This window comes from Lytechinus pictus, chromosome 15 (assembly GCF_037042905.1).
Source record: "Lytechinus pictus isolate F3 Inbred chromosome 15, Lp3.0, whole genome shotgun sequence".
Lineage (NCBI taxonomy): Eukaryota > Metazoa > Echinodermata > Echinoidea > Temnopleuroida > Toxopneustidae > Lytechinus > Lytechinus pictus.
In genome coordinates this window covers 11874438-11889342 of record NC_087259.1, presented here as the reverse complement: position 1 = coordinate 11889342, position 14905 = coordinate 11874438, and the positions used below count along the sequence as shown (strand labels likewise).

At 36.9% G+C, this 14905-nt stretch overlaps 1 protein-coding gene across 1 annotated transcript in view; it reads left to right on the top strand.

Annotated features, from left to right (window-relative positions):
* LOC129277279 (GTPase-activating Rap/Ran-GAP domain-like protein 3) overlaps nucleotides 1-14905 on the top strand; it is a 43871-nt gene that overhangs the window by 1932 nt on the left and 27034 nt on the right. The window contains exons 2-3 of the mRNA XM_064110180.1: nucleotides 5322-5409; nucleotides 7082-7200. Coding sequence (XP_063966250.1) covers nucleotides 5322-5409; nucleotides 7082-7200 — 207 coding nt within the window. The remainder of the gene's footprint in view (nucleotides 1-5321; nucleotides 5410-7081; nucleotides 7201-14905) is intronic.

Sequence of the window (14905 nt, the reverse complement as noted above, 5' to 3'; positions counted from 1 at the left end):
CTAAATCAAATAACCTTTTCATTTCATCCAATCGTCTTAAAATACATCCTTTAGTAAGGATGTCATTAAAAAACACAATTCTTTTAAGAACAATTTTCGAAAGAAGATCATATCTCGAGTAACTTTCAGTTGTTTATTGTTCCAGATGATCTGGAACTCCGTATTATCCTCTCTGTTTCTCACATTAAGAGAATCCCAACATTGTAAAATAGTTTTATAAAACTGAGGAATATCGAAGCTCAACATTTTATGACCATAGTTACAGTTGAATACAAACAACCCCCCGTTCTTTTTTAGATAATATTGAAGAATTTGAAACCATCCTTGTTTATCCGCATGTTTAATTCTCTCTATCCAAAATAGTTGCTGGGCTTTAAGAGCCGAATACACATCGACCATCTTAATTCCTCCGTTTGATAGATCCTGGATCATGACGTTTCTTCTAATTTTGTCGGGTCCATTCCAGATAGAACTGAAAACACCCTCTCTAATTTTTTAAGAAACCAATCTGGTAAAAGAGTAGATGTAAATAAATAAATGAATTTGGATATTCCAAATGATTTAATTATTTGAATTTTACCGAATAAAATTAGGCTTCTCATTTTCCCCATGTTTAAAGTAACTTGTATTGATAGTATTTCTCCTGCTTTTTTAACGTGCGCAGTATCTGATCCAGTACCCACAAAAGTACCAAGCACATTTATAGTATCTACAAAATTGAAATTATGTCGGAAAACTGCATTCGACACATTTCCAATCCTTAAAATTTCTGTCTTATTTAAATTTATTGTTGAACTTGAACATTTCTCAAACTGTTGTATAATATCAAACGATGAGTTCAGAGAATTTACATCTGAGCAAAATGAGCAAAAATACTAAGGTATATTTGATTAGATTGTATCACCAGTGGTATGAGTATAAATTCATGCATGACTAATCGTAAGCAACTTTTGTGGAATGTATAAAAATTGACTTGCGTACAGAATACTCTCTGACACTGGAGGTTTAAAAAACGACGAGACACCTTCATAAAGCTATTACGTGAAGTGTTTTATTCTCCTTTTCATGTTTCTTACATGTAGCGTAATGTTCTTCATATGAATGAATTATTCAACATAAATAAATGATACATAATATATATGCAAATATTTATATTAAACGGGAAAAGGAATGAAATTATATGAGACAAATAAAATAATTATCAAAGCTTCAGTTCGATTTTGAGAAAGTTTTTCTGTCCAAACTCAATCTTTAAAGTCCCTCTTTAATCCTCCACATGTCCTTCACGTCTTTTAATGTACAACGTCGCTCTCCTCATCATGCCGTCAACGCTCTGTGAGGACTCTCCTTCTGCAGTTCTGTGTGCTGGGGCACCATCCTGTGCCCACCAGACACAGGATGGTGCCCCAGAACACAGAAGGAGAGTCGTCACAGAGCGCCTGACTGAACTGTTTGGGGACCGTGTAATCGCCCTGAACCGCCCAGCAGAAGGACCACCGAGATCGACCAACCTGACCCCACTCAACTTTTTCTTCGGGGGACATCTCAATTCGAAGGTCTTCGCCCCTCCACCGGCAAATCTGAACGAGCTTCAGCAGAGAATTGTGACAGAGGTGGACTCCCTCAGGCAGAACAGGGCCCTTATTCGGCGCGCCGTCGACGGCATGATGAGGAGAGCGACGCGGAGGACATGTCGAGGATTAAGGAAGGACGTTAAAGATTGAGTTTGGAAAGAAAGACTTTCTCAAAATCGATCTGAAACTTTGATAATCATTTTATTTTGCTACAAATGCACTTTCAGATAATTTCATTCCTTTTCCCGTTTGATGTTAATATTTGCATATGTATCATTTATTTATGTTGAATAATTCATTTATCTGAAATAACCAAAAGAACATTACGCTACATGAAAGAATCATGAAAAGGAGAATAAAACACTCCATGTGATAGCATTATGAAAGTGTCCTGTCGTGTTTTTATCCTCCAGTGTCAAAGAGTATTATGTGCGCAAATCCTGCATAAAATACTTATACCACTGGTGATACAATGTCATCAAATAGACCCTAAACATTAACAAAACGTGAAAAAAAAACTTTCATAATACTTCATATAAATTCAGGGGAATTTTTTTAGTGCCTGATTTTTTTTTATATACACACGGTATATGCCGAAGTGCGAACAAGCTAGGTGCTTTCTTGCAACTCCAACATACCCGGTAAGTAGAACAATGTTATTATTGACCCGTTGATGACTGAATTCGGTTATTCCCATAGACCCGGGCCATAGGCTTGGTTCATGAATGACCTGCACTGCAAAAACCCCGGTGTTGATTTAACACCAGCCCGGAATCTATATATGTCCACACCAGAGAAGTGTTAAACAACACCAGTTTGGTTTTGGTCTAACATTAGATATGTGTTTATACAACATCACTTAGTATTAAAACAGCATCGGTTTGATTCCAAACTGGTGTTATTTCAATACTTCTCTGGTGTGGACAGATATAGATTCCAGGCTGGTGTTAAATCAACACCGGAGTTTTTGCAGTGTGGTTCCAGTAGACAATGAGTTAACATGGTTTATACAACTGCCTTTTGACCAAGATATCTCTATGTGCACCATACCCCAACTCAGTCGTAGGCAATCGAAGCTCTTCAATCCTTGGTCTATGGCTTTTACGGGTGAATGTATTTTACAACTTTCTCCTGTAAATCCGATATTATCATGCCCCAAATCTAACATAACCCAATTGGGGACGAATGTTTAGTGCCGATACAAGACGGGGTAACATGATTGCCCGAGACCAGGCCAAAAGCATATGACAAAAGATCAATAAAAGGTAATCAGGTTAAACATTCGGTGATAGCATAACCCAGATTGGGGTTTCTTAAAATATACAATATACTAGGAAAGTCCTAAGATCCAATGCCTTTGAGCATCGTCTCTCTTCATGCTCTTGTCTTTAAATTTGGCCTCTGTATCAAGCAGGAGACACATTAGTTTCCTATGAAGACAATTGTATGCTAAACATAAACTGCTCCAAGCATCATGTCACTCATGTGTTTTGAACTCTATGACCATGACAAATTTTAGGCAGTTTTGGCAATCACGACAGGGCGGATTCTACAACATAGAAAATATTTTGTCAAAATACATATATCTTCATGTAAATTGATTTGCATAATGCCGTTCAATCATTTGGCCAAAATTATACTTACTGTACTTGTTATGTTTTTTTTAATACTTTGTATTATTATTGTAAATTGACCCTTTCAGCCCTGCTGCTGGTCAATATATGTGCATATACCAATAAAAAACACCTTCATGACAAATCAAGCTTTTGTCGAATATTGGTGAATCAAAGCAGCAGTTCCGTCCTGGAATCTGGACAAACGACGTATTTGCAATTTTTCGTCAGCTCAGAATCTTACGACGATGAGCTGTCCCCGTTCCCCAATTTTCGACAAAGACCTCTCCATTAGTCACTGTGATTTGACAGGCATTTTCAATAAGTTTTATATGTTGTAGAATCCGTCCCCGTCACGATTGCGAAAACTCACTATTGCCGTGTGTGTCTCATGCGCTATGCGCCCTGTGCCACATTCACATCGGCGAAACTTACCTCAGACCGATCAAATATATTTACGTGCACCATCGATGTAACTTCATTTTTGGTGTGACGGTGGCATATACCGTCATGTCACATACTGTCATCTCAGACGCTAGCTCTGACGTCTCCTTTCGTCTAATAAATAGGGAGCTTTCGCAGCGGAACGCAGACCATTTTAAAGAAAGATGTATTGTCGAATGCCCTTCATGCAAAAAAATAAAATAAAAAAATAAGATGTCTTTGTCGAAATTTGGTAAATCAAAGTTGCAGTTTCGTCCTGGACTTTGAACAAACGACACCTATGCCATTTTTCGCCAGCTCACAAACTTAGAACGAAACTGCTGTTCCAGGTCACCAATATTCGACAAAGACCTTTCGGCTGTTCATTGTGATTCGACGGGCATTTCAATAGATTATCTGTAATCTTGATTTCTTTTTGCAAAAAGCTTTACGTTTACAGTACAACTTCGACGACTATATGATGACGACTAGACGCGGTTGTCTGACCATAAAAAACCGTTTACGCGCATGCGCAAAACTGTTAAATTTTCTGCGCAAGTGCAATGTATTTGCCAAATAACTGCGTCATGTTTAAAGAGTTACATGATCCGTTTTCTTTTAAAATATATCACTTTAATTTGTCATTAAATTCTACCAGATACTACCAATCGTTATTCTTACGTCATGGAGGTTACGTCGTGATATAAACCTGTCTAATAGTTTTCATCAGGCGTAATACGTAAGGTGGCCGAAATTCAATTGGTCTAATATCGCATTTCCTTTACTAAAAATGAATTAACCTACCAAAGCCAGATTAAATAATTATTCTGAAGAGATATCGATATTTTTTCATATTTCATGCTATATTTTTTTTACAATCACAATAAATGCTTTCTTTTCTCATAGTAAACTGATTCAGTTCCGTCGCAACATTGTAAATGCACCTTATTCAACGTTATGTAACACTTTGGCCCCTCTTAATGTTTCAAACATTATGAGGCGCCAAAGTGGTTTAGTTGGCCACTGATGATCGTGATAATTAGAAGAAAATTAAACGCGTGTGAACGTTCTCAAACACTAATTCGCATTCGTCTCTCTTGACATTTATCAAAGGGCAAGATTTGTTTGTATCTCCGTGCACCGTGAAGACAAACTGAATAAGCTTATCTCACCCAATATAGCTTTTTGGCGGCAAACAGCGCTGTTTTCACTCTCTTAACCTGTATTTATGCAGCCTTTTCACAGGGGAAAGCAAGACTCTTTATCTATCGACGATCATCCATCTAACGTGTTCTTATTGTCAGCCATTCACCCCTATTTCGTCACAATTTTTTTTTCTTAAAGCGCCTTTAAAAAGATTTCATTTATTTAGTATTCTAAACGGGGACATTACCTCGCATATTTTGTATCGCGTACATGACTTGTAAATGTCGACAATCATCATTCGATGAAAAAAAAAATTATTATTCTAGATTTTTCTAAAAACAACCCGCAAATTGCAATGTTCCTATTAGCTATAACTTTTTAATCATCACTCACTTCCTCTTTGAAATCTCTTTCTTCCTTCCTGTCTTCCTTTCTTTCATTCCTATTTTTCTTTCTTTCGTTCTTCCTTTCTCCCTTCCTTCCTTCCTTCCTTACTTTCTTTCTTTCTTTCTTTCTCTCTGTCTGTCTTTTGCCCTTTCTCTCCCTTCGCCCTCTCCCTTTTCAGATTTCGACGATGGCAACCGGAAGTGACGTGCACCTCGAGAACCCAGAATACCACACGAGATGGTATTTCAAGTATTTTCTTGGGAAGAGTAAGTTCAACTTTTTCAACTCTAAGGGGAGAGGGTCCCACCATGCAACCGTATTGTCAAAAGCTTGTAGAAAATAAAAAAATTACAAAATAACGAAAAAGAAAGAATCATCGATTTGATTGATGAAGTTGACAGAACTAAGACATGATAAAATGTACTTTCTATTTTGGGGGTAAGTTTCCATCGTACTTATTCAATACTTTTTGAAAATTGTTTGTGTAAAAATATCAATTGAACAAACTACATTTTCAAGTATGGACGGGGCTGTCACTTTTTTCTTATTCGTAGGTATCAAAGTTTTGCACTTCTTTGAAATGATCTCTATTTTCATGAGGTATTATCTGCTGAGAATTGTTTCTCTTCAGAGAACATGCCTCAAGATTCAATGGGATTATTTGTGGTATTTTTTTTTTTGTATTTTGACGCAACGAAAATAACTTCTACTGATTTTGCTATTTTCGTATTGTTAATAATAGTAATACACAATAACATGTAGGCCTATAATCGTCTGTAATCGGCAAAAATATATGATCCAGAAATAGATGTTTCTATTTTGACGCACAGAAATAGATTTACTGATTTTGTTATTTTCGTATTTTTAATGATAATGAAAACAACATGTAGGCCTGTACATCTTGCGTATTTGGCAAAACTAGATTATACATGAACCTAAATAGCTGTTTCTATTTTGACGCGTAGAAATAACTTTTCTTGATTTTGTTATTTTCGTTTTTTTGTAATAATAATGGTGATAATAATGATAATGAAAAGTAATGATGATGATGATGATGATAAAATAAGCAACATGTAGGCCTATGAGTATTTTTAGCAAAATTACATGAACGAAAATAGATGTTTGTATTTTGAAGTACGGAAATAACTTCTACTGATATTGATATTTTTGCGCATTTAATGGTAATAGTATTTATAAAGCATTTATATACGTGCCAACTATCCAGTGAACTATTCCACTGCGCAGACGATTTGGCAAATAAAAAGAGCTACGGAATTACAGTTAAAATGTATTTTTCTAATGTGTCAGTGCATGAATAAATTAGCTAACAACAACACTAATAGTAAAAATAATAACAATTATTATTATCATTATTATTTTATAAGAATAGTAATAATAACATAAATATATTAACAATGATAATAATAATAATAATAATAAAATTAATATTGTCCATTTATATAGTGCACTTAATATAAACGGTCCCATGACCTTTGGTCCGGCGACAATTGCTCCGAAGGAAAATCTGCACGGCCAAACATAAAACCTAACCTCTACAACTAAATAAACGTGAATCTTAATCTTCGCATTATTCTTTACGAAGAACTCTAGTGAAATCCTAACTTTAACCCTATACCCTTTGAGATATTAAAACAGGAGTAAATGTCGCAGGAGCGTACTGTACCGCGTTTGATTACTCAGGCTGTAGTTTTACCAGAAATATAAAAACAAATAGGATTTTAAATGCCTTTTAAATGCTTCAAGCGATTATGCTGACAGATCCTCAGTGGAAGAGCATTACACGAAGATGGAACTGAAGAGGTAAAAATCACTTCTATAGAGTTGAATTTGTTCGTCGTTTATTAGTGGATTAGCGGATATCTAATATTCTTTTTTTGTTATCTCTTTCTGCTCCGTTGTTGTTGTTTTTGTGAATAGTTCATCAGAACTACGTAGGAGCAGATGTGGACAAGAATATCTTCTTCCTCTCGGTCGTTTTAACGGACGCAAACAATCACAACGTACCCCAGTACAGAGCTATCCTGTGGAGAAAAACGGTAAGCAAAACCAGTGACTGGTCCAAGGGGGGGGGGCGGGACATCCGGCCCATGAGACCCCCCCCCCCCCTCCTTTGAGAGCATGAAAAAAAAGTTGTAGAAAATGTCAGGCCTACGCAAATGAACTCTTTAAATGCAAATGAGCTAATGTGGTTCGTAATGACACTCCTCTCAGAGTGAGATGAGGGACCAGTCCAGATGGAATAAGATTTCAATCTTTCAAGAGTGAATTCTTAGGGTTTTTTTAGTGAAAGTGTAAAAAGATGCACACTTTCACTCCCCAAAAGGTAAAAATTCACTCTTGAAAGATTGAAATCTCATTCCATTAGGACTGATCCCTCATCTCACTCTGAGAGGCGTGTTATTAGGGAACAGATTAGCTCCTTTGCAGTTAAAGAAAACAAAATTCTTGTCAGATTTGTCGTGATATAAATCCCCTCTATTCGGGAGCGAAGACCGGGTTTTTCTTGTGTGTGTTTTTTTTTTTTTTTTTTTTTTACTTGTAAGATTTTTCTGAATAAAAATGCCCCCCCCCCCCCCCCGAATACTGGATCCGCCTTGAGAGTCTTAAAACATATTTGCAGTGAAATATTCAGACATACGCGAGTGAAGACTTATTTTAGTTGTCAGATTTGTCGTGATACAATTCACCTTCATTCGGGAATTAAAAAAAATATTTTCTTTTCTGAACATAAATGTTCCCCCTTGACATTTTTGGATCCGCCCCTGAGCAAAGCCAAATAAACTTTTTTATATCAAAGCAACAGAATATCGTAGTGTAATCCATTATCATGATTATTGCACTTGCATTGCATTGATTTTTATTATAAATATTGAATTCTTCCATTTCTTCCATCTATTTTATGTTATATATAAATTAAAGCATAGCATAATAGTTGCAAGAGCAATTCCGAAGATTAAAATGGTTTTCTGACAAGCAAACTGAAGATTCGGAAGTGGATGGGATTACAAGAATTGATACTTGAATATGATGCTGTGCAAATATCACTAAGAACAAACACGTAGGCTTGACTTAAATCCTAAGATTTCCATCGTTCAGAAGGGAATAGCTTGGCTCAAATCCTTGTCCAATGTTTATTCGGTTTTCGAGACAGTAATACAGCGATGGTTTCTGAAGATATTATCATACACAAATTTTATTTGAAAATAATGATGATGCGTGCATTACGTATGCTGCGAGAAAAGGGTGTAGACAGTTACCATACAATAACGAATTTATCAGAATTCCTTAACTCATAATAGTATTAATGTTTTCAAACTACCCATGATTATCTGACTTTATTTAGCAGTTTCCACATTTTCAATGGATCGACAAGGAATTAAATATGCAGGACACAGGCAAAATCATTTTACATGAGTTTGTGTTCATCGATGCATATCCATTAACGAAATTATGGTGTCTCATTTTCATTTTCACCATTACAAAAATTGATCGTTTCATATAATCTGGGGAGCGATTCATGAAAGCAAGTCTTGTTGGATTTTTATATCTGACATAAATCTGCTTTACCTGACAGTCACCACACTTGGGCATTTAATAGTCAATCACACTGCAAAAGCACCGGTGATGATTTAACACCAGCCCAGAATCTATGCATGTCCACACCAGAGAAGTATTAAACAACACCAGATTGGTTTTGTTTTAACACCGGATAGGTGTACAACACCATTTACTACTAAAACAACATCGGCTTAATTCTAAAGGCGTGCAGTCTCAATACTTCTTTGGTGTGGACCTATATAAATTCCGGACTCGTGGTAAATCAACACCGTACTTTTTGCAATGGAAAGTTGTTAGACCGGACGACCATTGGAAACGTTCTCCATTGCATTATCCTGAGGTGATTTTGTCGGATTCGGTTCTAAAAAAAAATTTCACCCATTTCCAAAATAAAGCTGGTTAACAGAAAATTTCACATTGTTATGATTGTTGTGGAAGTAGTTGTTCTAATGAATAACACATGACTCCAAAAGAGAATTAGAATATGAGCACTCATGCATATTCAACACGGCAGGATTACTTGTTATGTAAGACAGAGGGACACCCAACGTTTTAAATTTTAAATTTTGTTTGTATATCATGACATTTTATGGATCATTTTACATTGTTTTTGAAAAGCAAATGAATGAAGGTTTGATTTGAACAAAAAACTACACCTCCGATTTCAGACAAACAATTATGACGGGATTTCTAAGTTAATTTGGGGCAGCAAATATTAATGGCAACGTCATGAACGTGGCGCACGTGTGTCGCTCAGAAAAACATCTTCCATATTTGCATTTCTTAACCTCCTTGAGATTATGACCGAAATCGAATCTTGAACCAATATAAATCCCATAATTCCCGAGATTCGCTGATACCCATTTTCTTCCTAATGAAGGCGGATCGAATATCGTTGGGGGATATCGGGTACTATACCGCGTGCCTCGGCAATAAACATATAATTCATTATGTTCTTTCTATTCTCTTTGAATTTCTTTCAAGTTCAAGTTTGGGGTACAGTGGGTTTTTTTATTAAAGATCACAATCAACAGTGGACCTACACGCACATACATGTAGATATATTATTTTTAACTGTTTTATTTCGCGGAAAAGAGATATTATAGGATACTTTTAAGATAACCCACATGAAAACGGATTGTGGCATGATTTCACTAAAATTTAACTAATTCGTCCAAGTTTTGCCTGAAACTCGAAAACACCCTTCCGAATCACCCATAAAAATCACATATAGGCTTTTAAAACCCAAACAAAACAACATGCCTTTTGAATTTGTAGAAAAAATTGCCGGAAACTAAAATATATCACTCGATAAGTATCGATACCCGAGGCAAAAGGACAAGTGATACGTTTTATAAAACTGATATTAATAAAGAAGACGCATAAATAAGGTTCAATTTTGTAAGACTATCACATATTATACAGATATTGATTGATGGGGTGTTTAATATAAACATTCTTTGGACCACCGGATTTATATTTTCCCGAGGGGTTATATTTTCCCGAGGGAAAATATGATCACGAGGGAAAATATAAATCCTTTAGGCGGTCCAAAGAATGTTTATTGTACACACCCAATCAGTCAATATCTGTTATATTAGATAGCCTGAAATGATGGAGATTATTTATCTAGACAAAAAACTAGACCTAGGCCTAGATTAAACTAGAACTAGATCTACATAAGCCTTAGAACTAACAAAATATAGAATGTACTTACCAGATCCATTCCTTGCAAAAATTCCAATTCCAACAGAGATAAATCCAAAAGCAAAGGAAAACGGTCCTAGTGGTACTCTACATTCCAATGAAATTCCAATTGTTCCAACTGTTCAACGTATAACAACAAACACGAACGCAACATATTTACATAGGGTACGATGCAGTATTGTCTACCTGTTTATCATGTTTACAGTACACTGATGGAAGTGGTACTGTAGGACCCTTTTCTGGTCCACATCCAATTTGTTTGATACAAAGTTCACTTGAGGCAAGGACTGTGAGTCAGGTCCAGGACACAGGGCTGACCGAGATCCATGTTGATTCTGAGCGGCCTGCTGATTGTACAAGGTTTTCCTGAGGCTGATCTCTCTGTTGTCGAACCAGGACTTGGTCCAGGACCCGATGTGGATCTCTGTAGATCCTGAGGCTGGACCATAACATCAGGTGCAGATTCTGGTGGTGGATGAGATGAAACAGGACTAGGTGGTGGCCTGCTGACTGTACATGGTGGTCCTGATCTTTCGTTTGCTGGAACAGGACCAAGACCAAATCTAGCACTAACATTAGACCTTGTACTACTTGGACTAGAAAGCCTAACCTTCGACTGACATTTCTCTGGCAAGCATAAGCTCATTTGTCGTTTGTGTCCTTCGTCAACTCGAGAGTAATGTTTAAGACTGCTCTCACTTTTATGTCCTGAAACCGTCATGATATATGCCTGGCCTCAAATCCTTGCTCATCTAACGTAGTGATAGTTGTGGCTCTAATACAATGGTTCGTGTAGGGCCTTGACGTGTTAGCTTCAATGCTAATGCTTTTCATTTTGTTCCCCAATGCATATTCTTACCGACAACCTGATGTTCATACCATGGCACATTTTGTTGGTCTTGTTCTACTATCCCTGGTCCTGGACCGCTCCCAAGTTTGACATTTTCTTGAGGCGCACTTGATTTTGGTCGTTGCCAAAAATATGGAAAATCACGATTCAGATGCGAAACATATTCACACTTCACGACTTGACGACGATATTCACGACTTGACGGGACAATTTTCATCCTTCGTCTCATACATCCGACCACATTGGCTCCTTGAGTCATCATCTTTTTCTCCTCTGTGATTTTAGTCAGCTTATCCTTCGCTCGAATATGTAGCAATAGCGAAGTCGTCTGTCCTTAGATCCTTAAGATTCTCCCTGCCTCTCTTACACAGGTGTAACAATAGATTCACAAACAGCATTCTGGAGACCTCTCGGAGTAGAACGGTCCAAGGCTCGCGAAGTCATTGTTTTTTAAAGTCTTCCTTACTAATAGGATCCTTGTGTGTAATTTAACCCTTTCCTTCAGCTTTCAGTTTATTGAGGACTGTGCACAGCAAACATGTCGTTTGCACGTCTAAATGTTCACAATGTCCATTGCCTGTGTTTTCAGAAAGTGCCTCTGGAGACCATAGCGTATTGTGATCACGGAACTCTTTGCGTAACATTGGCCATTTCCCCGCCGCACCTCTGCGTAGAATGATCGAATGCACTCGCATAACTCTTGCTCCGAGTATTCCATCTCCACTTTTCCAAAGTCAAGAGACTTTGCCCTACAAAATTTTAGCAACTGAATATATCTATCAAAACAACATTCTTAGTAGATTTAGAATCCTTATTGTCCAAAAGCTGGTCTAATTCCTCATTGCTCATTAGCACAAATCTGGGTTCCATTTTGAAGTATTGTTGAATTAAACTGGGACTGGACCGGACTCACTGTACTAATACTACACCGCCTTTAAATTCCGCAGTACTCGGCCCGAAAATTTATTGCAATATTGATATCGAGTGTTGATCGATTGCAAACGATAGCTACTTTAGTCCCACCTATGTTACTTTTGTGTAATTGGTACATCTAATCATAGACTGATAGAGAAGGCACCAGACACGTAGAAAATATATTCATGGACCAATTGGGATGTATTCATCAAAGGTGGACCGGCTGGGAAAATAGCCTGATTTCGATCATATAACGTGACACGCAATTGACCAATCGCGCTTGGCTATCTGTCTTTGCTATCTAATATTATATCCTATATAGATTAGATCCTGTATTGGTTCAAATAGCATCATGTGACCAAAATACATTTTAACTATGATGATGCGTGACGTCAGACCTCGATATATTTTTCGCTATACTATATATTCTGACGCCATTATTTCAGAAAACTGGATATTTAGCTAAACTCTCGGGCGCGCCGGTCAGCGAGCTGTCTCTCCCGGGCAAGTCCCGGGCTGCGTCGGCGCAGGCACTAATCAGCGTTCCGCTTGGGGGAAAAGTGGGTGCTTCAACGCAAGTAAACCGGACTCTGCAAGCTTATAGCGCATCTATAGATTTTGGTTCTAAATTTTACAGTAGGATATAAAACAAATATATCTGGCGTTTCCTTCGAAAGCATAGTGGGAATTATTAATCCTCGGTTGGACTGGCAAAACTACTATATTTCTCTCGGGGCTTTGCCCCTCGTGAAAAATAGTGATTGCCAGACCAACCTCGGATGAATAATTCCACTATACTTTCTCAAAGCCTGTTATTATGATCTGTTTACTATACTTATTATTCGATTCTCAGATCATCAACGTACTTCATTATAGCTTTAACCTTTGAATGATAAATTATCGTCAGAAAGCACATCAAGTTGGACTTTGCTGCCAATGCATTTGAACTACAAAACAATGAGATGCATGGCCATGCATTATTATTGGTGGATCCAGGGGGGTACATCCGGTCCGTGCATACCCCTCCCCCCCCCCCCCTCTTGAGAGGCACCCCAAAAATTGTTAGAGGAATAGGCCAATGTCATCCATATGCTAGGGAGGACATTTTTTCTTTTTTTTTTGCTTTCAATTTTTTTCAGTACAATAATGGCCCCTCCCCTTTTGAAAATTCCTGGATCCGCCCCTGAGTCATTAAAGTCCACCACAACAACTTATTTCCAAACAGAACCAAAACAAAAGTATACTGCAGATTTGACAAAAAGGAGACTCTTTATCAAACTTGAAAAGTTTACATTAGTAAATTTTCTTTCAAATGACAGCTCTGGGAGGAATCAAACTCTGTTTTACATTAAAATGGGGAGAAAACAATTGTTATATTTCTTATTTCATACAATAAAATGTAAACGATATAGTGAGTGTGTGATGTAAGCAGTTTCGTCGTTTGCATATCAACCCGGATGTACGTATTTGTTTTGTTCAGTTAAGCTAACTCTTTTCAGCATTAAGTTATCTCTTTTTTTTTCTAAATAACGTTTTGTAGGGCTTGACTTCTTTTTAATTAATCATCATTATTACATGTATATAACAGAGAAGAAACTTGGGGGAAGCCACAAAGTAACTTTTAAATGTCAAATGGTTTTTCCAGTAAGACTATAGTAAAACCCCCTACCCCTCCCCCTCCGCAGCACGATTTCGAATAATTAGTATTAAAACATCCAATTATATAATTGATATTGCATCGTAATATTTCAAAATACCTGGTTATTACTGTGTAATTTTTAGACATTGTTATTAATAACAACAATGCAAACTAATGCTAGGTTAGTAGATTCTTAAAATTAGTGAAATCGTGATTCGTGTCAAGAAATTTCATTTCATATAATATGTTTTTGTCGTCCTTCATACCTTATTATCAACGTTGAACATGTTGAAGGTGCTTCTACTCTTTCAAGAGCAAACGAATAGCATTACGAGTGGATTCTTTATCTTGAGTATATAATTCCGAACTACAATGTAAAATTTTGTGAAATTTAGATGGATTTTGACTGAGGTTTAAACTGAACATTGTAATCTCGTGGTGTCTAAATATGCAATATTATTTTTATTGCGTATTTCTCGAGACCTTACAGATGGGTGAACTTCAAAGCTCGATAGCAAAAAAACAAGCGCATGAACCCATGTTAATTTTTGCATATTTGGAATATTCAGGTGCTAAATCATCTCTGTGCAAAATTTGGTGAAAATGACATGTATTTCATTTTAACTGTGGAACATCCTTAAAGGGGGAGCGAAGTGACCAACACTTTAGTGGTCTCTCATTAACTGTGTGTTATAAAAAGCAAGTTTTTAAATATACCATTTGAGGTAGCTATTAGTAATACAGAGAATAAAATAGCCTATAGTTTTATTTCTATGGAGAAACTAAAATGTTTTTTTGAGAGAAAGAGTACCTGTTTTGCTATTGCTGTATGGATGTAGTGAGTGGTGAATTAGTGTGGTATCATTGAAGTGGGCCTATATTCCAAGACTACATTGCTCAGGATGTTGCATTATGGGTAATAAACCTGGCCATATGTAAGTAGTTGAGGACTCGAGGTGGGACTATTAACGCTGCTGGTTCGTACGTACTTTAAGTTGAACTAATGAGTGTTCACAATCACATTGCAGTTGCAGTACTTTCCATGTTTTAGACAATGCAAACCTTGAATTAG